Source organism: Hylobates moloch, unplaced genomic scaffold (assembly GCF_009828535.3).
Source record: "Hylobates moloch isolate HMO894 unplaced genomic scaffold, HMol_V3 SCAFFOLD_6, whole genome shotgun sequence".
In the NCBI taxonomy this organism is placed as follows: Eukaryota; Metazoa; Chordata; class Mammalia; order Primates; family Hylobatidae; genus Hylobates; species Hylobates moloch.
This window is the reverse complement of record NW_026652281.1, coordinates 70,038,416-70,066,025: the sequence shown is the minus strand read 5'-3', so window position 1 is coordinate 70,066,025 and position 27,610 is coordinate 70,038,416. Positions and strand designations below refer to the sequence as shown.

Here is a 27,610-nt window from a genome sequence, read left to right as displayed (position 1 = left end):
ATTATAATGTAAACACTAATTCCTATTTCATTTTAAATGAAATTAAGAAAAGCAAAAAAAAAACCGTACAAAAGTACAGTTTTATTAACAATTGTTTATTTTTGTTTTAATTGCTATTAGCAAAAAGAATGAGAAAAAGTGTTACATACACAGGATAATAATTTATGTCAATATCTGTATAAAAATACAAATAACTTTAGGTGCTTGTTACCTGGAAGCTTTCTAAAATTTAGAACATTATTACAGCCATACTTTAGCTATAAAAGCACATATGAAATATTTTTCAATTCAGTATGGTGGGACTTGAGAAGCAAGTTAAGACAGCACAGCCTATTCTTAAGTATCTACAGGTATTTTATTGACTTTTGACTCTGTAGTAACTTGGGCCCTCCCCCAGGTTACAGAGCCAAACACCAGACCACTGATGATACGGCTAGAACAGAAAAGCCTCAAGACACTGTGGATGAGTATGAGGAACACGAACATTAAGTTTTGGGTTCAATCTCTGCACTCCAAAGTCAAATATAAATGGTTCTTAGTTGTGTGTCTCCTCTGCATTAGCATGGACAATTGAGAATTGATTGTAATTTTAATTTAAATCTTTGAGCAGGTATTACAGGTATTACATTCCAAACCAGCAAGACAAGTTACTGGCAAACTAATAAGAATTATACAACTGTGCTAAGGGTCCCTCTAAGTCTATCTCCCAATAGGAAGATAGCTTTCATTTTATGTGGCTTTGTAACTTCACTTTTCTTCTTCTTTCTTTTCTCTTTTTTTGAGACAGGGTCTCACTCTGTCACCCAGGCTGGAGTGCAATGGTGTGATCACAGCTCCCTACGGTCTTGACCTTCATTGGGCTCAGGCGATCCTCCTACCTCAGCTTCCCAAGTAACTGGGACCACAGGCATGTGCCATCATGCCGGGCTAAATTTTATATTTTTTGTAGAGACAGGGTCTCCCTATGTTGCCCAGGCTGGTCTTGAACTCCTGGGCTCAAGAGATCTACCCACTTTGGCCTCCCAAAGTACTGGGATGACAGATGTAAGCCACCTTGTCCAGCCTTGACATTTTTTCTTCTAAGAAACAAAAATCTAGACAGCTGCCATTGCTTTCAGAAAAGTTAAAAAAAAAAAAAAGAAACCCAAAACAACCTATACACAAAACAAAACTAGATGCTCCAGCATAAACAGTGGCTACTCTATATCTTTTTGTACATTACAAAAGAACATATGAAAACAAGACTGCAGTATTGCTGGATACTAGGTGTTTCAGGTAAAATTTCATACTGAAGAAGTTATACTTGATAATACAGCATTTTGGTGTTTTAGTAAATTCAGTAATTCCAAGGACCCATAAATAAAACAAAACAGTTTCTGTTAGAGAAAATTACCTAGGAAAGTGAAAAGAAGTATTTAAAGCAGAATAAAATTAAAACAGGAAAACTCAAAATCAAAATATTTATTTTCACTGAAAAGGCTTTTGTTTACTCTTTTCCCTACTGAACAACATTAACTGATAAATAAGTTGTATTTTTGTGGTGGTCTGTATCATGACCTTACATCCATTTTCTTATTTTATCACCATCCTACGTGAGATAGATCTAGAGCTTGTTATAAACTAAGAAATGAAAGCGACCCAGCGCGGTGGCTCACGCCTGTAATCCCAGCACTTTGGGAGGCCGAGACGGGTGGATCATGAGGTCAGGAAATCGAGACCATCCTGGCTAACACGGTGAAACCCCGTCTCTACTAAAAATACAAAAAATTAGCTGGGCGTGGTGCCGAGTGCCTTTAGTCCCAGCTACTGGGGAGGCTGAAGCAGGAGAATGGCGTGAACCTGGGAGGCGGAGCTTGCAGTGAGCCGAGATCGCGCCACTGCGCTCCAGCCTGGGCGACAGAGTAAGACTCTGTCTCAAAAAAAAATAAAAATAAAAATAAAATAAAATAAAGGAAATGAAAGCATGAGACCTCTTGAGCAACTTAAAAAAAACAGTACAAGGTAATCTATTTTTCAACTAGTACATGCAGTTTTTATTCCGCCGTGATTAGTACAGTCAAGTTAGGCAACTACGGATACAGTAATGGCAGGTCAGCTCTTCTGAAGTCAAATCTAATGTTCTTTCATAGCTATCACAGAATTTCATTTCAATCCTCCCTCACTTTTTTTTCCTGCCACCCATTTCCAAACACATGAGGAATGTAAAACACATAAGAAGTTATAACTTCCCCAAGATTACCAAGCCCATTAGTGGCAGAGTTAGATCTAAAACCCAAATCACCTGGAGCATCTTTCATATGGGGCCTCTCTTGCTCCTGTGTTAACTTAAAAAAATGTTTTTTTAAGGTCTGCAGGCCTTCCCTTTGATGCTAAATTTGTTTTCTATGATTGATAATTATATAAGAAGGGGCACACTAAATATATAGTCTGTAGATATTTTTAATGGCAGAAGTATGCCTGCCATGAGACGGTTTGCAACGAATTCCCTTAAGCTCACAGAGGACTGTGCAATCACCAAATGGATAAGAGATAATTATTTTTATCTTTACATTCATTTAAAGCCACTGGCATTCACAAAAATACAAGAGGGCAAACATTAATCACATTTTCTGCTGCCATTCGGGACAAATAACTTGGATCTCATATTTCAGATGCTTGGTGATAGAAAATATTACTGGTCTAAGAAACAGAAGCTGTATTTACCCCCATGTTGGTCATCTAGCAGCTCTTTATTTACTGGAAGCAGTCTTAGGGGATGGCTATCAAAAGGAAACCTGTATGTAGTACCCAAACTTCCTCCCTTTCAATTAAAAAAGTCCAACTATACTGCTTTATAGAATAGTTCTTCCTGGACATCTACTGAATCTGGTGAAATAAGATAAACTCTCAACCATCTCATAAAGAGTAACTTTGTAAATTACCAAGCTATTATAAAATGTGAATATGCTCTGTATATCTTTCAGGAAAGACTATGCCAGTATGATAAGGATGCTCTGAGATGGGAAAGACAGCCTTAATGCAAAGCAATCAACAACTATAACCATCAGAAAAAAAACGGAGTGTGTATATATATGTTTAGGGCTTATTATTTCCAAAGAAAACAATGAATTTAAAATTATATATTTATACATATTCAAGTCATCTCCACCTCCACATCGTGTGTTAGTGAACCTACCTGTGTATATTATCCTGGCCAGAAGGGACTGCACCTACATTGGCTACATTTACAACCTTCTGGAAGATCACAGAGGGAGTGAAATTCTGTGGTGCAGCAATGATTACAGCAGAAGTTTCATTCATTCCTGTTAGCATTCCTGTAAAAGCAAAAGAAGGCTCCCTTTTATTAATTTCTTTTTGAAAATTACATTTACAGAATTTTAAGCTCATGGCCAAAATTTTAACTTTTTTTCAACAAAAGAAACACCACTTTAGGATGTAATTTACAAGATAATTATAAAACTAAAACAAAATGCAATTGTTTCAAAGTTTTTTAAAAATCCTCATTGTATAGGAAAATGTGTAAAAATTCAGTAAAAAATCACTCAATAAATCTAATTTTAAGTATGATAGGATAAAAACTTAGAATCACAAATATGAAATATCAATTTCAGTCTCTTTAAAGTATACTCAATCTGGGGTTTATGTAAACTAGTAAGCTTTTACTTCTTAATAATATATAAATGTATTTGTTACTATTGCTATTTTTTTCTGTTCATTCAAAGATCTCTCACTGCCAAATGCTGCTTGAGAACACATCAAAGTAATTCCAGTATAACTAGCAGCAATACTGATAAATGGCCTCAGTATGACAGATCGAAGTTATCTCAACAGTGACTGGAAATCACTGAAAATGCACAAGTATTTAGGCTATACTTAGAGATAAAAGTACTTGTCTAGTGAATGGAAAGTGTTTTGCTGACAAAAACACTAATTGAAACTCCTGAAGCAAAAACTTTGAAAATGAAGGAAAAAATGAGAATGAAAACTCTTAAATCCCAGGGACATTTCAAATAATATTTAGGAAAGAAATTAAGTTAAGCAAAAGCATGAAAAGAAAAAACCATACAGAGTTAATGCAAGACATGCCATTAATATCCAGACCTCCTGTAAAAATGTTCAGTGAACAAATTCAACAACATACCGAACACTTGGAACAAATATTGAAATTTAGTGCCCAGGTTAAAAAACAAATTAATTACAACAAATGCCATCTATTTGGATCTGTGATATAAGTCATAGACATCTAATGGTATCTATTAGAACCAATAACTCTTTGAGATATTTGATATGTGCACAGTAGTTTACAAAATTGATGAAAATAGTAGAAATCTGATTTCATGTTTTCAAAAGACCCTGCACCTTCAGGCATATATACTTAATTTATTTATTTATTGCAAATGAAACCTAAAATTTAAAAGAATCCCTACGATTAACAGTATGAAAACACTAAAGCCTAACATTGTGAAAAGATTTTTGCAGTCAGTTAGAAAATAGAACTATCTAGCTTCTAACAACAAGCATTTTTTACTAACCACTTTCAAACTCTGGGAACACTATGTTCTGTCTTAGACCGTTTAACTTCAACATTAGGCAAAAGCTTTAAAAACTATACAAACAGTCAAACACTGCTTTTAAGTAAAGCACAGTGGCTGACATAACACTGCTGAGAGATGTGTGTACTCATTTAGGATTTAAACCTTCTCCATTAAGCTCTATTGAAGAGCAACTGCTGAATAAATGAATGCAACTATGTTTATGTTAAAAGCCTGTTTCCCGCAGCATGTAATTAAAGGAAATGTTGTACAAAGCCAGTACTTTTGTCAAGCTCCTGTAAATGGAAAGATGGATAGCACTCAGAGAAGTGAATGCATTGCTTCATATTTAACCTTAACACTCTTGTCATTAATGGTTTGTCTAACTTGTTCTATAAAAGACAAGGTACTGCTCCATTGAAGTAAAATTAAAAAAATCAACTAAACCATGCTTTTCAGAACAGAAGATTCATTATCATCAGCTAATGTATTGGCATAAAGCAAAGTAACATCCTATCAAGTAAGGCACACATTCAATCTGCCTTCCCACCCCCCTTTATTTTTAACTCATGCTGTTTTATTGTTATAGGCAATTTGTACCACTCAGCATGACAGTGTAAACTGAATCAAGATTAATTTACATGCAAAAGAACACTTAGGAGAGCAGCATGGTAAGCAAATGTATTGTCTCGATTGCTGAGGTGGAAAAAGAACCTGGAAAGAAAAAAAGGTGCTCTAATTAAGGGGCATCAAATATGATTGCTTATGGTAGTTAAGGGCCAGAAAATAGTAAATGTCTGACCATTTAAAGAATTAGCATCTTGCTAGCTAGGAACTCATAAGATGGATGCATAAATCATAATAAAATTAAGTAAACATTTTAGGTTTCTTAAACCAGAGATTTTTCTAAATGAAAATATATCAGGTATTCTCAAATTAACAGGAAAGAAAAATAAGCAAAGGTTTCATTAAAAGTTTCTCCTAAAAAATAATACTTTAAAACACTGTAGAGCCTGTTCATATATAATAAAGGTAAAATCACTGGGAAAATATTTAACAACTGTGAGGCTAAATAATTTGTGGCTTTATTAGGATCTATCTAAATTTTGGTGAAGGCAGTAGATAGCACTTACTTTAGGCTAATCAGCTGTAATTAACTGCTAAAAGGCAAACCAAACAACATAAAAAAATTCAGAAAAATTTCTAGGTTTTAGATTTGTAATTTAATTCACAAGAAGAAAATGAATAAGAGGAGGCATCTCGGAATACGTACTTGGCTTAGGCCTCTTGAAATTAAAACTGCGTGAAGAAACCAAATTAAATATTTTTAAGTAAAAAAGAGATCCCATGTTATTTTCTTATTGAAAGCATCTCACAGCTAGATCATTAACTAATTCTGCAATGCTTGAAACTCATAGAAATGAATAAATCATGCTTCTGATGGAGGCTTATATACATAACCGTCAATACGTAGAATAATCTTTCATTTACCACTTTGACTACCAATCTTATTATGTATGTATAAAAGATGTTTAGCCATGAAACCCTAAACACAACAACTGAGAAAAAGTGATAGATCATTAGAAATAAAACTTTTGTTTTAAAAAATATTAATCTAAAATGTAATACTGTTAGAACCACTTTTATTTAATACTGTACACTTTTCAGTTATGTATATCTTTAGAATAAAAATAGAACCATATTCCCCATTTTCCTTATTTATAATTTTTTCAGTTAAATTTAATTAACACATTTAATGTATTTCTTGAGTTTTAAAATGTGTCATATGAAATAAGATATTAATTATGTAAATCCACTTTACTCAAGGTAGAAAAATCGGTTAAAGCTGGTGTAACACACACACACACACACACACACACACACACCCCTTAAATTTACTTGCATTTTACCTTCCAGAATTTTGCATTGATAAAATCTGAGGAAACAGATTTTTATTCTGATTTAGGATTTTCTGTTAGGAAGAGATTTCTAGGTATCTTTTGTGGAAATAAGCTAAGCTCTTACTAGAGCAGTATAACAAATACACGTGTAAAGTTGAGGATTGAGACCTCTATTACCAAACCTGCTGAAATCTATAACTAAAAAGATGCTATTGAAAAGACTCTTTAAACCCGTGCTAAATTTGCCAGCATCAAGTTCCACATCAAAGAATGAATTCAGGAAGACAGAAAGAATGATACAGAAATGCCAAGAGACTTGCAAGGATTTACAAATACTTCATATAAACAAATTTTCAAATAGCTTTATTCAGAGTAGCCTTTCTGCTCTATTAAACATAGCAAACAGCTGCCAGATTTATTCAGACAAATAATCAACAACCATAGAAGTAAAATGGCAGAAGAAAAAGGAATTTTGGCAACAACTCCACAGAGGACCACAGCTATTCTCCAAGTGCACCTCTCTCATGCACTTACGGTTCTGTATGGCTAGTCAGCGAAAAATCCCTCAGTCACAGCACAGCACAAAAAATTTGATCGAAATATTAAGTATTCTAACCAAAAGCTGAGGGAGTGAAAGGGCATATAATAATCTGCTGTTTCAGATATACTTTAACTGCACTTTTCAAAAAAAGAGTATCCCCTTAACAATAAATGTGCCAAAGCCTTATTCAGTCACCGTGTGCCACTCACCTTGGTTTGCTGAGCAGATGTAAAGCAGAGAGGCAGGCTTTAGCCAGCAAAGGGTAAGAATAGCAAATATAAGAATCAATTCAATTTGTCAATAGAAAAATAAAATCACAAAGATAATTTTCCTCTATAGCAATAATCAGCTTTCCAAGAAATGCAAATCCAAAGAAAGATTTCATCATTCTTTTTTATCGCTTAAATAATGCCCAGCAAAAATATTACTATTAATTTATGGCCTTGTATGAGATTTTCTTTTTGACATTGTGAATTGCAAAGGCTTAGAGTAAAAACAGTATCTTCAGCACAATAGCAGAGTGCCAGGAAGCATGCCCCTCTTCTTAGGTGTAGGTATTCGTGTGTGCCTAGTACGTTCTGGAAGTTTAATGGGTATGATTTACTACCTCAAAATGAAGGGATCTTTGATAACACCCTCCACAGGAAAAAAATGGCTTAGATTCACATAAAGTTGTAAAAACTGCTGACTATAGCATTTAAATATGCCTTAGTTTTATAAACGTTATCGTTAATTAAACACATAAAATCAGACAGTTATCTCCCCTTATTCACATAGGAAAAAAAACCACCTCGTTTTCATTAGAAGGTATGTTTGACTCTGGGCCAACTACAGATATTAATACTTGCATTTTGCTGAAAATATTTTCTTTTAAAGTACTTATTTTAAAAACGTTTCAGTTCTAATAGGTTCTGACAACACAGCATTTCTTTAACATAGAATTAGGTCAAAAGAAACGAAGTATTTTAATGCCATAATTAGGAGTGTATTTTGAAGGATAAGGTAGTTTAATGTGTGCAGGGACAAATACATTAGTAAGACATAAAAAAAAGTTCTATAGTGAAAAAATACACAAACATAACAATTATAGTGGTAGGACATCGGTAAAGTCCCCAGTTCCTGGCACTTTCAATAATACAAAACCCATTAGTATATATATCATCAGGTTGACAAGCAACAACTCTCAGCATTGAAAAGGTGATTAAGAATTAATGTATCATTTAAAGACATATTAATCAATTTTCAAGTATGCCAGGAATATAGACAAACATCTGTTTTTAAGGTTGTAAGTGAAAAGCATTAACAAAAATTGGAAGATTGTACACCAATATCTGTTAATGGCTATGTACATATGAAAATTTATTTTAGAGACTGTACAGGAATAAGCACATATTATTTGGTATGTAAATTTCTAGTAAGTTGTAGACATCTCTCACCTTGCTCTTTCTTAAAATCTTTCTCTGACATGGCCACAGGTAAAAGCAGTTCTCCAACAGGTGGTTGAATATTAACACTGAAGCAATCATCCTTGGTACTGAAGAAAAAACAATCAAAGCTGACTAAATGCTTCATAAATAAACATTCTTAATACTAAGTAGTTAAATCAATACAATGAAAGCCTATGCTAGCATATACAGTATAAGACCTTTTTGGTTTAAATATCACAGCTAAAAAGGTTTAAACATTTTCCCAAACAACATTACTTGCAGAAAAATACATCTGTTATCTCAATCAAGATTTTTTAAAAAACAAAACTATATAGGTATAGTAAATTATCCCATTTGAAAAAGAACTTTAAAAAATTGCAGTAATTGTATATAACCATTACCACCAAGAGAAACACTTCATGCAGCTTACAGAGAAGTAATATTTTATCTCTAGTTTGCATACATCTTAAAGTATAGAAGATGAAATGCTTTAGTCTGAAACAGTTAAGATCTCTTTTTAAAAATATTAGTTTTTAATAAAGAAGAAAATAGAGTGACCATGTTGTGTTTAGATAGGTGCTAATAAAGTAATATCTCATCTGCAAACTTGCTTTCCTAAAAAAAAAAAAAAAAAGCCCTTATTTGCTAGTAGTGCTATTCATTGACATTACTGACCAACGTGGTAAGAGTTATTATTTCAAATGACAGGATATGAAGAATTTAAGAAAGCCAACCTTGTTTGTTCTAATATCAGATAGAAAAACAATAAGTGCATTTACCTAAGTCTCATGATATTATGATCAATAAAAAACACTAAAACTGTCTAAAAATTTTTTTAAAGTTAGATGTTTAGGGGTAGGTTGATGAGTGTATCCTAAATGATATACTCATGGCAGCAAATAAGCAGAAAATCCAATTAACAGTTTTTTGAGAAAAAGGCATTGATCATTTATAATACAAGAAGTCTTAGAGCTACCAGTCACAGGCTCATTCAGTGGCTTAAAAAACCCTTTAGAGGCCCAGATTACTCTAGCTTTCCCTCTGCCATCCTTACTATGTTGGCTTTCATCCTCACGGTTGCCACATGGCTGCTCTATCTCCAGGTACCTAGTTTACATTCCATTGAAGGAAGGGTGGTGATGAAAGAGTGTTGAGTAACTGTGTCAACCACATTTGTTCCTTTTTATTACAAAAGCAAAAGCTTTCAGGAAGTCCCATAGAGGGACTTCTACCTTCATGTTAGAACTAGATCCCATAGCCTGTGAGATGGTAGCTAGAGAAACAGGGATTGTGGATAAGAAATACTAAACATTAGGTTAAGAAACACTTGAATTTATTCATGTGTGGGTAGAGACAAACGACATAATATAAAAAAAGAACATAAAATCCACTTTTATTTTATGCTATTATGTATTGTATTCTTTTAAGTGGCCTTATATTTTTTCCATATGTGGATTGTTGAAGGCAAACCAATAAATCCAATTTATTTATCAATTCAATAAACACTTATTGAATACAAACTTGATCCTATGTAGTGTGTGAATATCTGGGGATTTAAAGCCAAGTGAGATTGGCCCTTGAAGCTCACAAGTCTAGTGGGAGGGAAAGAAATTACACTTATAATGGAATGGCAGGCACTACCTTAGATATGTGGAAAGCATTCTGCAGGAGTGAAGACTAAGTTTACTTCCAAGAGGAGAAAGAGGGCATTCTAGGCCTGTATTTTGGGAATGATGAGCAGCCTAATATGTCAACAGAAGAGGCTGGGGGAACATTGCAGAGTATCATATATAGTATGACCATTCATCCCAGTCCTCCCAGGAATAGTCCCAGTTTATGGCTGTTGTTGTGGAATCCTGTCCAGCTGGTGCCTCCTTTCACTCTCTAAAGTGTCCTGATATGTGTGATAAAGCATATGGTTACTTTACTCATATAACTAAGACAAAGGTGTTTCAGTGTTTCTTGAAGCAATGGGAAACTACTAGAGATTTCTGGCATAGGAAGGTAAATGGTCCCATTTATGTTTTAGAAACTCCAGTGGCAGTATGTAAGGTGGAGTAAGGGAGAAACCAAAGGCAGGTACATCAGTTAGGAGTCTAAATTAATAGTCTAGGAAGGGTTTTGATTTTTTTTAAGCATTTACTGTGTGTTTTTTACTTTAATAAAGCCTAAAAAGGATCTTAAGAGATAGCTTCTGTTATTTCAAATTTACTGATAAGAAAACTGAAAAGAAGTTGAACAATATGCCCAAGGTCACACAGCTAGTAACTGACAGCACTGGGATTTGAACCCAGGAGTATCTAACTTCAAAGTCCACATTTATTCCACTATAATATACAGCTTCCCCATGGTGGGTAGCACTGGGCAGGGGGAAGATGGAATATTTTATGGATATTCTAGAATAGAAAGGACACACCTGGTGATGAATGGAGGGAAGAAACTTCACACCTTCTAATGTGAACAATTGAGTGAATGACAATGTGCTGAAGGAGTATAGGGTCTTAAAGAAAATGATTTGGCTTTAGCCACATTATATTTTGAGTACTGAGTTACCCAGGAAGAGATATTCAGCAGATAATTGGAAATACAAATCAAGAATCTGGAGAGAGACTAGCTGGGCATAGTGACAGGTGCTTATAGTCCTAGCTACTTGGGAGGGTGAGCTGGGAGGATTGCTTAAGCCCAGGAGTTTGAGACTACAGTGAACTATGATCATGCTACTGCACTCCAGCCTTGGTGATAGAGTGAGACCACATCAAGAAAAGAAAGAAAAGAAAAGAAAAAAGAAAGGGAATCAGGAGAGAGGACAGGGCAGTACATAAGAGTCTGGAAGCAGTAAGAATGGTGTAAATGGTATAGGGAAGAGCTGAAGCCTTAAGAGTAGATAAAAATCATATAGGAAAAGAGGATACCACAAAAAGGATTAAGTGCAAATCTGGGGAAGACCTGTATTTAAGTAAGAACAGAAGAAGAGCAACTTGCAGAAGAGACGGGAGGAAGAGTGGTCAGGAAAAAAGGTGTGTGCCAAATATTGCAGGAAGGCAGAGTAAGATGAGGGATAAAAAGAAGTATAACTGTTAATCTTAGCAAGGCTGTTCAGATTGCAGGAAGACTACACAAGGCAGTGAGTTGAAGGGTGAAGGGAAGACTGGCAATGGAAGAAGGAACAGAAAGCAGAAGCTTCCTGAGAATGAAGAGGCAAAGGAATAACACCTAAAGAAACCTGAGCATGTTTAGAGGCTGAGGGGAAAGAGCCAGTAAGGAAGAAGAAACAAATAACTGGTAGAGCAAGGTCTTAGGAGAGGTAAAAGAGGTTGGGATAAAGAGCACAAGAACTAGGTGAGTGGGGTAGCCCTAGAAAGGAGTAGGATACTTCTTTGGAAACAACCGAAAAGGAGTGCTTAAGAGAGAAAGGATTGAGGGTAGGCTACTCGAAGAATGAGTCCAAACCTGACGGAGGGGAAGACTCGGTCACATTAAGAGAAATATGTAAACACTGGTGAAGGACTAGAAGAAGATGTATATATACATACATGGAATATATATATATATAAATTACAAATGAACTTAGTATGAAATTTAAAATTTCAGCTTCAAGTCACTGTGTACAAAGTTCTCCAAAGTCAGAGGCACAAGACAATCCACTGAGGTATAGGCAAAAACCCTACTAATTATATTTATTTTTCTCATTCCTTTTAAGGTTCTGTTTTTCTGGGAGACAGGGTCTCAGCTCTGTCACCCAGGCTGGAGTGCAGTGGTGTGATGACAGCTCATTGCAGCCTCGACCTCCTGGGCTCAAGTGATGCTCTTGTCTCAGCCTCCCAAATAGCTGGGACTACAGGCACATGCCACCATGCCTAGCTAATTTAATTTTTTTTTTTTTTTTTTTTTTTTTTTTTTGAGACAGAGTCTCACTCTGTCGCCCAGGCTGGAGTGCAGTGGTGTAATCTCGGCTCACTGCAACCTCCACCTCTTGGGTTCAAGCAATTCTCTTGCCTCAGCCTCCCTAGTAGCTGGGATTACAGGTGCCCGCCACCTCGCCTGGCTAATTTTTGTATTTTAGTAGAGACAGGGTTTCACCATGTTGGCCAGGCTAGTCTCAAACTCCTGACCTCAAGCAATCCACCCGCCTCGGCCTCCTAAAGTGCTGGGATTACAGGCGTGAGTCATTGCACCTGGCCCCCTTTTTTTTTTGTAAAGACAGAGTCTTACTATGTTGCCCAGGCTGATCTTGAACTCCTGGGCTCAAGTGATCCTCCTGCCTTGGCCTCCCAAAGTTGTGGGATTATAGGCATGAGCCACTGTGCCTGGCCTCTATTTTTGTATGCTTCAGTAAATACATGTTAGCACAGTGAGAAATATACACACATACATATATATACACACACATATATAATTACAAATAAACTTCTACAGAGTACATACTCAAAATATTTTTACAAACAGAGGTAAACAATTTCAAAAGTTAGGGGACCACTGAGTTACATCGTTATGTACAACACTTTTGAATTCTTGTTTATTCTTTTTAATAGAAACTCTTCTTCCCAACACGCCAGAAGGACACCACATACTCCTCGATTAAAAGTGGCTTGACAGCAATGATACCAAGGGAGAAGGGTGGGGAGTTCAGAGAGAGAAGAGGCAGGAGATCTGCCTTCTAAGGCATCTATGAATGTCTAGCTGTTTGTAGGGGGTGGGGAAAGCGATCCTGAAATGTCCCTCCTAGCAACAAGCAAGGTGTTAGACAGCCCAACTGAAACATATTTCTCGGCGTCTCTTGTAGCTAAGAGTGATCAAGTGACCCAGTTATGACCAATGAATTATAAACAGAACTTTAGTAGGGATTTCTGAGAAAGTTTTGCTTTTCTGACATAAATCTGGCCCCTTTCTCCATGTCATTTCTTTCCTTTTTTCTGTCTGGAATGCAGATGGAAGCCTGGAGGTGGAGCAGCCATCTTGTGAACACGAAGTTGCCCAGCATTTGCTAACAAAATTAGCACATGAAACAAAAAGGTGGAAGACCTTATGTCCTGAAGACACTGGGAAGCTACTGCACCAGCTCTGAACTGCCAACCCCTGCAGTTCTTGTTCTAGGAGGATAATAAATCCTTATTTGGTCATGCCACTGCAGTTGGGTTTCTGTTACACACAACCAAATACAAAATCCAATATCACCAGTACATAACTCACTCTGTAAGCTAGTTTCATCTTGTAAGCAAGGTGTGGCTTATAATAGAACTAAGATGGAACATTTCCTCTTTATTTGGGGGAAAATTTACTTTCATTTACATGAGTGTTCTAGGATGTCCTCCAGTTTATACACATCTCCTTTTCTACCATTTTGCCTTCTTTTTGATTTCTCTCTCCATGTAGCTTTTCTTTTCCTTTTTTCTTCACAACCCCTTTGATTAAACAGGGGAGAGACAGATTATCTCCATTTCTACACATAACTGCCTCGACATGGATAGGGAATGTGAAAATGACTGATGATAGATGTAAATTTATCAGAATTAACAGTTACCAGATCAATGAAGCACTATTATTAGGGTAGCTTTAAATAGCCTAGCTACATAGGACCAGATGGCATAAAAGTTTAATGTAAGGCAAGATTGTACTTGGTACACATTTAACTGTAGCATACATTCTTGTAGTATATGTAACCTCAGTTCACAGATTGCTTTATAGGATCCAAACTGGTAAAGTTTGTAGGTAAGAGAAACGGGCAAGCAGCCTATTCTGAGACTCAAGTTTCTCATCTATGAATGAGTGACATTTACCTTGCAGGCTAGTTTTAACTATTAAAGGAAATAAAATGAAATAATGCACAGGAGGTACTCAAAACCTACATATGTAATAGGGATATATCATTATTTCATTATTCCCCCACTGATTATCATTTCCAATTTTTCTCCGTTATAAACAATGCTTATACTTGGCTAGATCTATTTCCGTACAAGCACAAATACTTCTCTAGGCTTGATACCCTAAAAGTGAAATTGCTGAATTGAAAAGTATGAATATTTTACTGATATTGCTAATTTAAGGTTCCACAAACAGCATACAAGAGTACATGTTTTTCTCTACCTTCCTGGTCAATACCAGATACAAAAGTTATTCTAAAACTTTGCCTATCTGATGGGTGAAACGTTTTAATTTTTATTTCCCTAAATATTAGTCATGTTGAACATCTTTTTCAAATGCAAGTTGGCCACTTGCATTTCTTTTCTTGTAAATTGCCTATTCTTAGCCTTTTCCCTACCTTTCTACTGGATTCCTTTTTCATTGATTGTGAGAGTTGCACATTCTGGTTTTTAAACTTTTTTCTGCCAAATAAGCTGCACTGCTTTCTCATTATCTTGTTCACAGTGTCTACTTTTTCTTTACTTGTAGAGAAGTTTTAAATTTTTAATAGAAGAACCTGTTATTTTCCTTTATATCTTTCTGAGTATTGTGTCTTGCTTAAGACTTTTGTCCTCAGAGTATGAAAATATTTATCCACACTATATTTAAATACTTTTATAGTTTTTTATAATTAAATAATAAATCCACGTGGAACTTGTTTTGGTATAATTTGTGGGAGGCAGCTACCTTTATTTTTTCCAAATAATGGTCCTCACACCATTTACTGAATGGTCCATTCTTTCCCCACGGATTTGAAATGTCACCTTTATGACATACAAAATTTCTACATTTCTAAATTCTCTGGTTTCATTGGTTCTTGTGCCAATATCAATTATACAGAATAAAAATATTCTTGTGGCTTTAAGGAATATTTTAAAATTATTATAGAGAAAGACTTTTTTCACTAAAAATGTTGACTTTTCTTGTGCATTTTATTTTCCAGCTGAATTTTAGAAGTTTGCCAAGTTTCTTGAAAAAGTCGACTGGCATTTAGCCTAGAATCACATTGAATTTAAAGATTAATTTGAGGTGCAATACTGTCTCCCATAAAAATACAGTATATATTTTTTTATTTTGCTTATATTTCTTTATATTTAATTATATCTTCCTTTATGCCCTTTAGGAAAGTTTCAGTTTTTTTTCTCTCTACATAAGTATTTGTACCACCTTTCTAAACTCATTAGTTTAAATAACAGATTTTCTGTTGATTCCAACTTTATGGGTTAATAATTATGTTGAATAGGCCAGGTACAGTGGCTCAGGCCTGTAATCCCAGCACTTTGGGAGGCCGAGGCGGGCAGATCACCTGAGGTCAGGAGTTCAAGACCAGCCTGGCCAACATGGTGAAACCCCATCTCTACTAAATATACAAAAATTAGCTGGGCCTGGTGGCACGTGCCTGTGATCCCAGCTACTCAGGAAGCTAAGCAAGGAGAGTCGCTTGGACCTGGGAGGCAGAGGTTGCAGTGAGCCGAGATCGCACCACTGCACTCCAGCCTGGCGACAGAGTAAGACTCCATCTCAAAAAAAAAAAAAAGAAAAAAAAGAAAATAATTATGTTGAATAAAAATTATAATTTTGGCTGGGCGCTGTGGCTCACACCTGTAATGGGATTACAGCACTTTGGGAGGCTGAGATGGGTGGATCACAAGGTCAGGAGTTCGAGACTAGCCTGGCCAATATGGTGAAACCCTGTCTCTACTGAAAATACTACAATTAGTCGGGCATGGTGGTGCGTGCCTGTAGTTCCAGCTACTTGGGAGGCTGAGGCAGGAGAATTGCTTGAACCCAGGAGGCGGAGGTTGCAGTGAGCCCAGACTGCCTGGGCAACAGAGCGAGAGACTCCATCTCAAAAAAAAAAAAAATTATAATTTTGTCTCTTCTTTTCCAGGATTTATACTGCAAATGGCGTTTACTTGCCTTTCTATGTTGGCTGGAACCTCCATTATAATGTGGAATATAGTATGGTGAGCAGACATCCTTGTTTTGCTTTTCTGACTTAAAAGAGATTGTTTCTGATATTTCATGTGGCTATGGGTAACCTGTACGGGCCAGAAGTCATTTGAATTTATAACTACAACTGATGTCCATCTTCATAGGTTATCCTTTTGGGCTTTAAAATCAGGGTGATGCTAGACTTACAGAATGACATGCCATGATTTCCTTTTCTTTTGTTCTAGAAAAATTCTCTTTTTTAAGGTTCTGATACAATTTAATCGTTTTTATTCCTAATTTATATTTTTCTAGGAAACAATTAATTTCATCTAACTACTCCAATTTACTGGTGTAGAACTGTATAGTATTATTTTGTAACTTAAAAGATCTCTGTGCTTTGTCGTCTTTCTCCTCTCTAATCTTTCTTAGTTCTTTTTTCCTTAATCATATTATCCCATAGTTTTCCTTTTTTTTTGTACATCCTATATGTGCTTTTAAAAAATGAGTATTTTCTGTACACAGGAAACAAGGAATTCTATGTAAACATATGTATCTTGGATCAAGCTTGTTAATTAAATCATTAAACCTGTATGTATCTATACCTATTTATCCTTACTCTCTGATTTGTCCATTTCTGATGTGCATGTTAAAATATACTATGATTATGGCTTTGACAATTTCTCCTAGTCTCTGTATTATTTTCTGCCTTATAAATTACAAAAGTGCATGGTTTAATGGTTTGTAACAATGTATTTTCTTGGAGGATTACAATGAACACAAAATATTTTGTTATTACTTTTTACCTAAAATACTTCTTAATTTTTCTAGTTTTAGCACATCTATCTGATAAATGCATACACACACACACATGCACACACACATACACACACACACTTCATCTATCTAATCTCAACTTTTCTGTGCCATTCTCTCTTAGGGAGGGTTCTCATAAATAGCATATGTTAAATTTTGCTTTGTACCTGTCTAGTAAAAGTAGTATTTAATTCTCTGACGTTAAATGCGAAAACTAGTATGTGTGGTGTGCATGGCCTCTCTAGCCATCTTTTTTTGTTTTATATTTGCCATGCCTTTTCCTCTTCCTCTTGGTTAAACTGACCAACTTTTAAACATTTATTTTAAATTATTATTATTTTTTGAATAGAGACAAGTTCTCACTATGCTGGCCAGGCTGGTCTTGAACTCCTGGCCTCGAGGGATCCTCCCACCTTGGCCTTCCAAAGAGCTGGGATGACAGGTATAAGCCACCACACGCAGCCCTGATCCGGTTTTAATTACTCCCTTTCTTCCTACCTTTAGCTGTTTAGAAGTTATAATACATCACATTTCTATTATTTTAGTGGTTATCTTTAATATTTTAAACCATATTTAAACTATTTTTGCCATCAATCAATTCTCTTCTCAAACATAACAAGAACCCTAGTATACCATCACTCCTCCTTGCACTTGTCTGTGTGGGGATTTTGGTTCCAATTTATTGTTAATATTTATTTTTCACATTATGTCAACCATTATTTTTATACATTGATAAATTTCATAGGTAGAATTCTTTGCTCACTACTGTTTTATTAATTCTATGTTTTTCTCTGTCTCAGATTTTTTTTTTGAGATAAGGTCTCACTATGTTACCCAGGCTGGAAAGCAGCGGCTATTCACAGGTGCAATCATCGTGCACTGTAGCCTCTAATTCCTGGGCTCAAGCTATCCTCCTGCCTCAGCCTCCTGAGTAGCTGGGACTACAGGCATGCATCACCATGCCTGGTTCTGTCTCAGATTTAAGAAAATATTCTATTACAGTATATCTTTGAGTAATCCTTTCAGAAAGAATGTGCAGGTGGTAAACTGATTGATAGAGTCCTTCACTGAAAAATGACTATTTGGTATCTTCAAAATTTTAAGGTCATTTCCTTTACCTTCTGGCTTCCAGAACTGGTAAGAGTACTGATGTGAAATTTGATTCCATTCTCATTCTTGTCCATTTTTAGGTAAGCTGCTTTTTTCTCTGCTTTGGAAGATAATAGGATATTCTTCTCCTTATCAAAAAATCACCAGGATGTGGTCTTTTTCATAGTTTTTCACATTCACCCTGTTTGGCCCTCTTAATCTGAAGCCTTGTGTGTTTCTTTTGTTGGGGCACACATTCATTCATTCATTCATTATGTGCAGGGATACACTCTATCGCCTAGGCTGGAGTGTAGTGGTGCGATCATAGTTCACTGGAGCCTTGAACTCCTGGGTTCCAGTGAGCCTCCCACTTCAGTCTCCCAAGTGGCTAGGATGACAAGCATGTGCCACCAGACCTGGCTAATCCTTTTTGATTTTTTGTAGAGACAAGGTCTTGCTATGTTACCCAGGCTGGTCTTGAAACTCCTGGGCTCAAACAATTCTCCCGCTTTGGCCTCCCAACATGCTAGGATTATGGTCGTAAGCCACCACATCCAGCAGAAAATGTTCCTCTATAATTTATTTTCTAAATTATTTCTTCCTTTCATTGTCTTTTCTTTCCTGCCAGAGCTCCTATGAGATGAACTGATCCTTTTAAACGTTCCTTATTTTCTGTCTCCACCTTTTTGCTTTGTATTCCAGTTGATTTCCTTGACCCATTCTTCCAGGATGCTCAATCAGTATTCAGCTGTGTCCATTCCATTATTCACCTACTGAGCTAGCAACTATCATTACTATGGGTCTCCTCTCCCCTGGGTGGGCTGACTAAAGTTTTATTTTTTATAAGTGGATGAGATACTAACTGGTTATGTGGACATGAAGTTGGAGGCAGGCAGGCAGGAAATGGCCTTTCCTCCCCACCAACAAAAGTAACACTGGCTTTACCCTAGTGGTGAGGATCTGAGAATATTTTGGATAGATACTATCTTGGATAAAACTATATTTCATCTCGTCTCTGACCATCCTTGCTTCCTTCACACAAACTCAAACCCTGCTCTGCTCTTGTAGGTCCCCAGATCCACAACAAAACGTCTTTCTCAGGCAAATGGCTCATTCTCTTTAGAGTTTTTTTCTTCAGTCTCAAATTAAATGTGTATGTTGCCTGCTGTCAGGGGTAAGATTGGGGAACTAAGGGGCTGGAAGGAGTTAATTCCCTGATGACCATCTTAAGACCCCTACTCACTTTGTGCTTGATGTTCTGCCACATTGGTTCTTATCATTATGGTAGTTTTTCTCTCATGAGTGTTTTATCCTGTGATTTTTATTTTCTCTGTTATTATCTGATCCTATTTATTTTCTGTCAATAATGCCTCACAATTTCTGGTCAGCTAATGGCATTCTTTCTTATATTTTTAGTGATCATTCACTATTAAAGAATGCATTTTCTTTTTAATGGATCTTTGGACAAAAACATGTGCTCAGTTCTCTAACTAGCACTAAGCTGTGTGACTTCCCATACTGGTTAATATATGCATGCCTGGGGGGGAATGAGGATCTGTTTATGTACTGCACTAACTTTTAGACAGATATATTTATGTGTATTGCACACATATTTGATCTCAATAAATTTAATCAAGAACTTAATTTGATGACCATTTAAAATCCAAAGCAAAAAAGAGGCATAAATGCTTATCAAATATGCATATAACTACATAGCTTAATATAACAGTTCTGTCTATATCTATTTATCGATAGATACAATTATAATGATATAGAATTAATCCAGAAGCTAAAGCAGGATCATTTTACTCTCATTCTTTTTATTCTAACCAATAAAAGAGTATCTGACAGGCTTTGGGTCCATGTTCTCAGCATTTCTGAAGGCTTCTTATCAAATATGCTGTTATTACCCATAATTTTATGTATCGATTCGTATAATGTATTTCAAGGAAAAAATTCAATATCAGCCATTCTTGTTTCTTTTTTTCTTTTTATTGAACTACCAAGGCTAATACAGCACATCACTAAGCAAAAAGTGCTATTTACTATGCAAAAGGCACAGTTGGTGATTGGCATCTAAGACCAATTGATCTACCCATTACCACTATCTCCCTACCCCCACAAGCACTACTATGAAGCTATTGATTTAAACACTGTCGATCGGTTTCCATTTTCTGATTTTGGGCAGGCCAATTAAGAAAGTGAGTAATTGTGATTACACTGCTTCAGGATCAATTACATTTGATGCAAGACAAAGTGCTCTTTTTGGAACACACACACAAAATTTTTGATCCAGCATGCTGTTGTGCTTAACAAAATCTAAAATAAATAATTTATATCTTTATAATAGCAAAACATACTAATGTAAATGCTTTCAATAGCCAAGGACATTTTCTATGTGAAATACATGAATTACTTTCCTAAAGTTAGTTTGAAAGAAATTTAGAAAAATATTATTCACATACACTCCTTGGCATAAGATAAAAATCAAATACTACCTGCATATATATCCATCCTTAAAGGGACTTAGTTAATTATGAAAGACAAAATGCAAATCCTGTCCAAGAGACTATAAAGGAAGTCTTTGTAATTAAAATTGGGAAAAAAAAACCAATTACATAGGAATCAAAAGGTTCTTTATATAAATTGATAAGAAAAAGGAATCTTTTTTAGTTCTTAATTTTGGTCTAACTTGGTACATGAGCTTTGTCATTGGGTTCACATTGTCCAAATCATTAAAATGAATATGCCTCTGGTGTTAGAGGCAAATCTATTTAGAGTGATGTTACTCATAGCCTGTTGTTCAGTAATATTGATCTGTGTTGTCTGTCTAATAGAAAAATAATAAACAATTACTAGGCAATGTTGGGAAAAGTAATCAGTTTTTATATATCACTAATATAGCAGACCTCCCAAAACATAAAGGTGATGATCTGCATAAAATCAATGTGTTATGCTACATTGCTTATATTTATCATTACAGGTTCTCCGCAATAAAAGGTATAACATTAGGCCAGAATTACTGGTAAACTGAAAAGGTATATGAAAATGAAAAGTTCACTATGTTTAAATTATACATTTATTTTAAAATGTCTATTTCTAAAACTTCAAGACTTTTAAATCAGAACAAATTCTGTTCTAAGCTAGCTAAAATGTAGATAAAATGTCTCAATTCTTTTTAGAATAAAAACAAAGAAACTTCAATTCAGAATAGCCAATTGGGCCTTATATCAGAAAAAGAAAAGAGTTCAAAGATAATTCTCAATGGTGCATGAATACAGCTTTGTACTAATTTGCTAACAGCCTCTGAATTTCACGAGAAATGTATAAAGCATTATAGGAAAACATTAACAACAAAATCCAATCCTTAAAAAGCTCTTCTGAATGGCATTCAGCTATGAAACCTTTGCCAACTGCATAAATGTTCTCTTTTGACTTTTATCAAAGCAGTTTGTAAATCGATGTAAAAAGGAAAAAAAAATGTGTGAGTTTTAGGTACTGATGGCATCAATAATATTCCACTTAAGAATCTCAAGATAACATGTTATGTATATCTCAAAAGATATCTTCTCAGAGATATTTAATAATATTAATGTTTTTAATTTCTCCTGGATTTTCCTCATGAATTTTCTCATAAATTTTCTAAAACTGGAGTGATAAGTTAAAAATTACTTAGTAGTAGCTTCTTTCTTTAACCAACAAACCATGAATTTCAATCACATATGGCAGATTGTAATGGCTAGGTGTGTAACGAATGCTAAAAAATACATATACTGCACACAATTTGTACAACTATTCCAAGGCAGTCTAAACATTATCAAAGCAAAACATACTTGTTTAAATGTTTTGTCTTTCACACACACACAAAAGCTGTTGAAAGCTTAGTTTTTGATATGCTATCCTTTACAGGTTATATAAAAAATAGAAGAATAATTGAACTTACCACAACTGGAAACTGGCAGTCTGAGTAGAATCACAAAAGTCAATACCCATTGAAACTGTAATAGATCCCTCAGGCTCAAGAGAGTCTAGGAAATAAGATAATTTAGACATGAAAACACAGAGGATGTGAAAAAGAGGCAAACTAAACACCGAAAATTTAGGTAATGTTTGTAGCTTGGTTGAAACTGTGAAATTTAATGATGGCTTAAAAATTTCAAACTAAGCATATTAAAGCAAATTACAAAGTAACCTAATTATTGTTTCAAGGTTTTCTTTTTCACAAATTAATTCTGCACATACACCAATGAACACATTATACCCATTTGTTTCAGAAATACATATCTTCCTGAGAAATTTCATGTTTTCTAATATATCTCTATAGGTACTGAAAATGAGAAGGAAATAAATGTGTTCTTGTTTCCCATACCTGTAATGGACTTTGGGAGTTCATAAGAGGTTATGTACTTAAAACTATGGCATGTTTATTCTAGATATAAAAAGTAAATTTTAAACAACGTTCCAAATTTTCAATGAAAAAATCCTAAATTAAAAAATGTAAAAAAAGTTGGAAGAAGAAATTAAGATGCACTCAGAAATTAATTAAGAGATCTTGCATTGAAACCAAGACGTTAAGTCTAATTGCATTAAATATACAAAAAAATTCTGTGGCAGATTAGATTATCTTGATAAAACAAAAAATAAAATGACATTTGATAGATTTGGAATTTCTGAAGCTTCATCTATCAACTAACCAAGTATAGGAAATAACTACACCAATATACAATACAGTGTTTTTTTTTAGTTAACAATGACAAAACTTAAGGCAAACAAGAACAAAATTTTATTCTGCTTATGATTTGAAAGTTTAGCTATATTTTAGAATAATTGAGGGGATCTTAAATAAATATGTATATATTTGTTTATATATAGAAACTGTCCATTTTTGATTTCTACTTTGCTCAAAGTATTCTGTATAATTGCAGCTATACCATACAATCACTTTATATTTAGCTTTATCCTCTATACATCCTATCAGACGTAGTTATATTTTAGCAAGCACACTTCTAATTCAATAGACTGTGACTATTCTAGGGCTTCTTGGTAAGTATGATTTGCCATTGAATGCTAACCACGACAGAGATGATGGTACAGTCGGGATAAAATAATTCAATAAGCTTCATTTATTAAGTATTATGTTTATATCTCACAGGCTCAATGAGGAGTAGGCATTACAAGAGACTATTTGTTCAATGCTGATTTTAAAATGCTATTTGTTAGGCAAAGGAAGTATGTTAAAAACAAAAAAAGTAATAATTAGAATGCTATTTGCTCAGTGGTATGTATGTTAGTTTGCTGATTCTAGTTTGAATTTCATTTGTTTACAAACCTAACATTTACCAGGATGCCACTCAAATACCAGAAGACTTGCTCCCTAAATCTCTAGCAAATAGGCTTTACTGTAGGGTAAATAACTATAATGATACATACTTTTTTTTCATTTCTCATAAAGCTATGTGCTGTCAACAGTTTAGAGCTTTGTCAGTCACACACTGCTCAAGGCTATTGTTGAGCGAATTCTTAATGCCTTCTGTGCCATAACTATTTTGGGGTTTGGTCTTGTTTTTATCTGACACATTAGTAGCAAATTCCGTCATCTCCAAAACTTGATGGCTTTCATGTCATTTAGATCTCCCTTCATCATGTATCTTTGTATGTCATTTGACAAAGTGACAGCTCTCAAGATGCCTTGTTGATAGCACTCTTTGACACTGTTTGATACTGTCTTCAGTCTTAAGATAATTAACTGTGAGCTTAGTGCCATACTAATTCTGGGGGACAGTCCATGATCAATGGCATGTTTTATTATATGGATGCTTCAGGAGCAAAATGATCAGCATAAAATTATTCAAATAATGGATTTTTACAATACTTGGAGCTGACTAAACTGGGAAAGCTTACCCAATTAGGTGTCTCTATTTGGATACCATTTCTAGATTTGCTCCTATATATTTGAGATGGCTATGTGGAAGTGGCTGAAAAACACTGGCTCTGTTACACCACACCATTAATATCAACACATGAAATCATATAGGATGCCATTTACTTTGATGTAACAGTCGTACAGTAACCAGTAAAATCTTAGCTGAACTCAAATTTGTCAACCACTAACATAAAGCCACTGAATATAGTACAGAGAGCTTAACCTATTCTTTGTGTCTTAAAAAAAACCCTCTTATATACTGGGTCTCTTTGGGGAGAATGGAATATTATTCCTAATATTCTTGCAGGGAATACAGTTTCATGCCAAACACAGGGTGAAATCCAGAAAAAAAGTCATTGCACATTATAGACAAAACCAGATTGGTGGCAGATAAGAAAACTGCGGACTACTTAACATGTATATGTTCTTAAAAATAAATGAAACAAATATCTTACCTCCCTTAATTTACTAAAACACTAAAATACAGTATTGTTTTCTGTTGCATTCTTAAAATGTTCTTGGAGGACTAATTTAGACATATTATATTCCTTAACCCTACAATCTATTGATAATAGTGTCATCCAGGTGGTGTTACATACAAGTACATACTGCAGACGAAAGAACTCTGTATCTTGAAGGCATTCAATAAATGCCAACAAAATGAATGAAACATACAGTCACAAAAATTTGTCTAAGAATGACAAAGAAAAGCCTACAACCAATACTGAGGCAATGGTAAACATTCATGTTTTATTTCTCTGTTAAGGTCATACTATGAAATTTATTGTATTTATTTCTTCTATTCTACATAGGCCAACTAAAGGTCAACTCATCAACTCATTATGCCAGCTCAAAGAAAAATTAATACTGTTCTACTGTTTTAACCTTTGGATAACATTTTCAACCTTCAGACAATTCATATATCAGCTGCTTGACACTTCCTAAACTAATTTTTTTTAACTAGGTAAAAAAGGTTGAATTACAAGCAACAAAAATAACACAACAATTCCTTGGCACTATATTAACTTCATACACTATATAGTAAAAATTAGGATACTTTGTGTTCTTTAAATAGTGTCTTAATTATCAAAATATTTTTAAAAATTAAGTGTATTTTGAAATCAGCTTACTTTAACTCCACTTTCTTTACTCTGGTTGCTTGTAAAACTTTACCAGGCTTTATCAAAAATTATTTTATTCCTTTGTGTAAAAATATAACACACACAAAAAATGACTTTCTTTACCGAAAGATTCATGAAAACCAGAGGAGAAAATTCAGCAATGCCAAAGAGCTCAGATAAAGAAAAATGGAAGAGTTATGTGAAACAATGAGTAAAGAAGGTACAATTACCTCATTTTACTTGATCCTGGTCAAAAGGCATTGTTTATCTTAAGTATTATAAAAAGGAGCTGTCTGGAGCATTCTGGTTATAACATTTGGAAGATACAATGACATAAACCTTTTATTACTTTTAATTGAGGTTTTGCCTGAAGCTTCTCTCAACTGAACCTTAGGGTTATCTCCACTTACAAAAACCAAAAAGAAAGAGATAGACATTCTAAATATTACACTATTTCAAATTCAAAGTAAGACACACAATTGTTACATTTAATGTTAAAGGGTATATTTTTCGCACAATACTTAAAAAATGCAAAGGGGATGAAAAATGGCCACTGACACTTTGTTGGAGAGAAACAGGATGCCGTGGGCACAGAAGCAACCTGGAAAGCGCGAGCCAACGCTGGGGGCAGCCGCTGCCCAGCAACCCACTCATTGGTTGCTGCATGTGGGGATAAAGGGCCAGTACTGCCATATTTTACGCTCTGCTCCAAGAAAAGTGAGATTTCTCATTTTTTAAAATGTAAAAGCATCTTCATTTTTAAATGGTGGCAACAGATTGAAAACATGTAAAAATTGGATGTGGATAAATACCAGTGATATCCTCTAGGCTACTGTATATTTTATACATGGAGAGGAAGATAAGCAGACCAGTCTACATCAGGGGTGTGTAATCTTTTGGCTTCCTTTGGCCACAGTGGAAGAAGAATTGTCTTGGGCCACACATAAAATACGCCAACCCTAATGATAGCTGATGAGCTAAAGAAAAAATAATCGCAAAAAAAAATCTCATAATGTTTTAAGAAACTATGAATTTGTGTTAGGCTGCGTTCAAAGCTGTCCTGAGCCGCAGGTTGGACAAGCTTGGTCTATATCCTCTCAGTCTTCACTCCCTTCACTTTCCCATAAATTGAAAAGTGAAGGGAAACAGGAAAGGATCTCGAGATATGAGAAGTATTGTATTCAGAAATGCAGAGCGATTTTCTTGCTTTTAATACACAATAAACCACTTAAAATTATGCAGGGGATGAAGTTGACCAGGAGGAGAGATGGGGGAAAGTGACGCAGATAAGTAAAACATGATGGCAATCTTGACTCTGCAGACCTAGCCTTCCATCACTACTGGTATTACTATTACTGGGACCTGATTCACTAAGAGCAAAGAAATGTATTTATCTTATGTGATAAATTCAGTTTAACAAGAAAAAGCAAATATAAACTGAATATGCTAATTGTCAATACAATCATATTCTACTTTACTATTTTACTAAAAAGTATTCTACTTTACTTTTAAAATGAACATACTTAGTGATCAAATATAGTTAAGGTTTTAAATGAGAATTAATATTTACCTATTGGATTAAAAACATGCATTTTCATGCCTATAGGAAGTTTTTTTTCCCCTATGTGAATATTTTCTATCTTTCGATCAGTAGTGTTATTCAGTGTTATTTGTATAGAGACCATCTTATCACCAAAAATGCAAGGCTGTCTTGGAAAGAAATAATGGGCAGCTAGTCCTTTTCCACTCATTCGATGAAGCAGCACGTGAGTTTTCGTTGGTACAAATGCAGGAGTACTGACCTATTACACGTGGCAAAAAGAAAAAAAGATGAGTTAGTGAATATAGTTATTCTTTTAGAAAATACGCAAACATTTATGACATTTAATTCTTGGTTCCCCTACAGTATTATATGAACTACAATAACAAACATTAGTAGGATATCACACACATAGATATTAGTCAGATATGATACAAAGAAGTAAATGCCCTCAAAACTGTACGAAAATTTTTCTGTAAGCAGCTGGGCGTGGTGGCTCACGCCTGTAATCCCAGCACTTTGGGAGGCCGAGACGGGCGGATCACGAGGTCAGGAGATCCAGACCATCCTCGCTAACACGGTGAAACCCCATCTCTACTAAACAAAATACAAAAAATTAGCCGGGCATGGTGGTGGGCGCCTGTAGTCCCAGCTACTCAGGAGGCTGAGGCAGGAGAATGGCGTGAACCCAGAAGGTGGAACTTGCAGTGAGCCGAGATCGCGCCACTGCACTCCAGCCTGGGTGACAGAGCGAGACTCCGTCTCAAAAAAAAAAAAAAAAAAAAAAAAGAAAATTTTTCTGTAACCTTCAAGCATATATTAATATTACAAACATATTCTTTTTTTTTTTTGCTGGAGGGGCAGGGATTTACAAACTTTTTTGTTGG

At 35.1% G+C, this 27,610-nt stretch overlaps 1 protein-coding gene across 4 annotated transcripts in view; it reads right to left on the bottom strand.

Moving 5' to 3' along the window:
• AP3B1 (adaptor related protein complex 3 subunit beta 1) overlaps positions 1-27,610 on the bottom strand; it is a 287,892-nt gene that overhangs the window by 9,928 nt on the left and 250,354 nt on the right. For all 4 annotated transcript variants that reach the window (XR_009214137.1, XM_032156995.2, XM_032156996.2 and 1 more), the window contains 4 exons: positions 26,754-26,985; positions 22,083-22,167; positions 8,411-8,508; positions 3,176-3,314 (listed from right to left, as the gene is read on the bottom strand). Coding sequence is in view for 3 of the 4 variants with exons in the window: in XM_032156995.2 (XP_032012886.1) it covers positions 3,176-3,314; positions 8,411-8,508; positions 22,083-22,167; positions 26,754-26,985 (554 nt within the window). In the remaining variant the exon portion in view is untranslated. The remainder of the gene's footprint in view (positions 1-3,175; positions 3,315-8,410; positions 8,509-22,082; positions 22,168-26,753; positions 26,986-27,610) is intronic.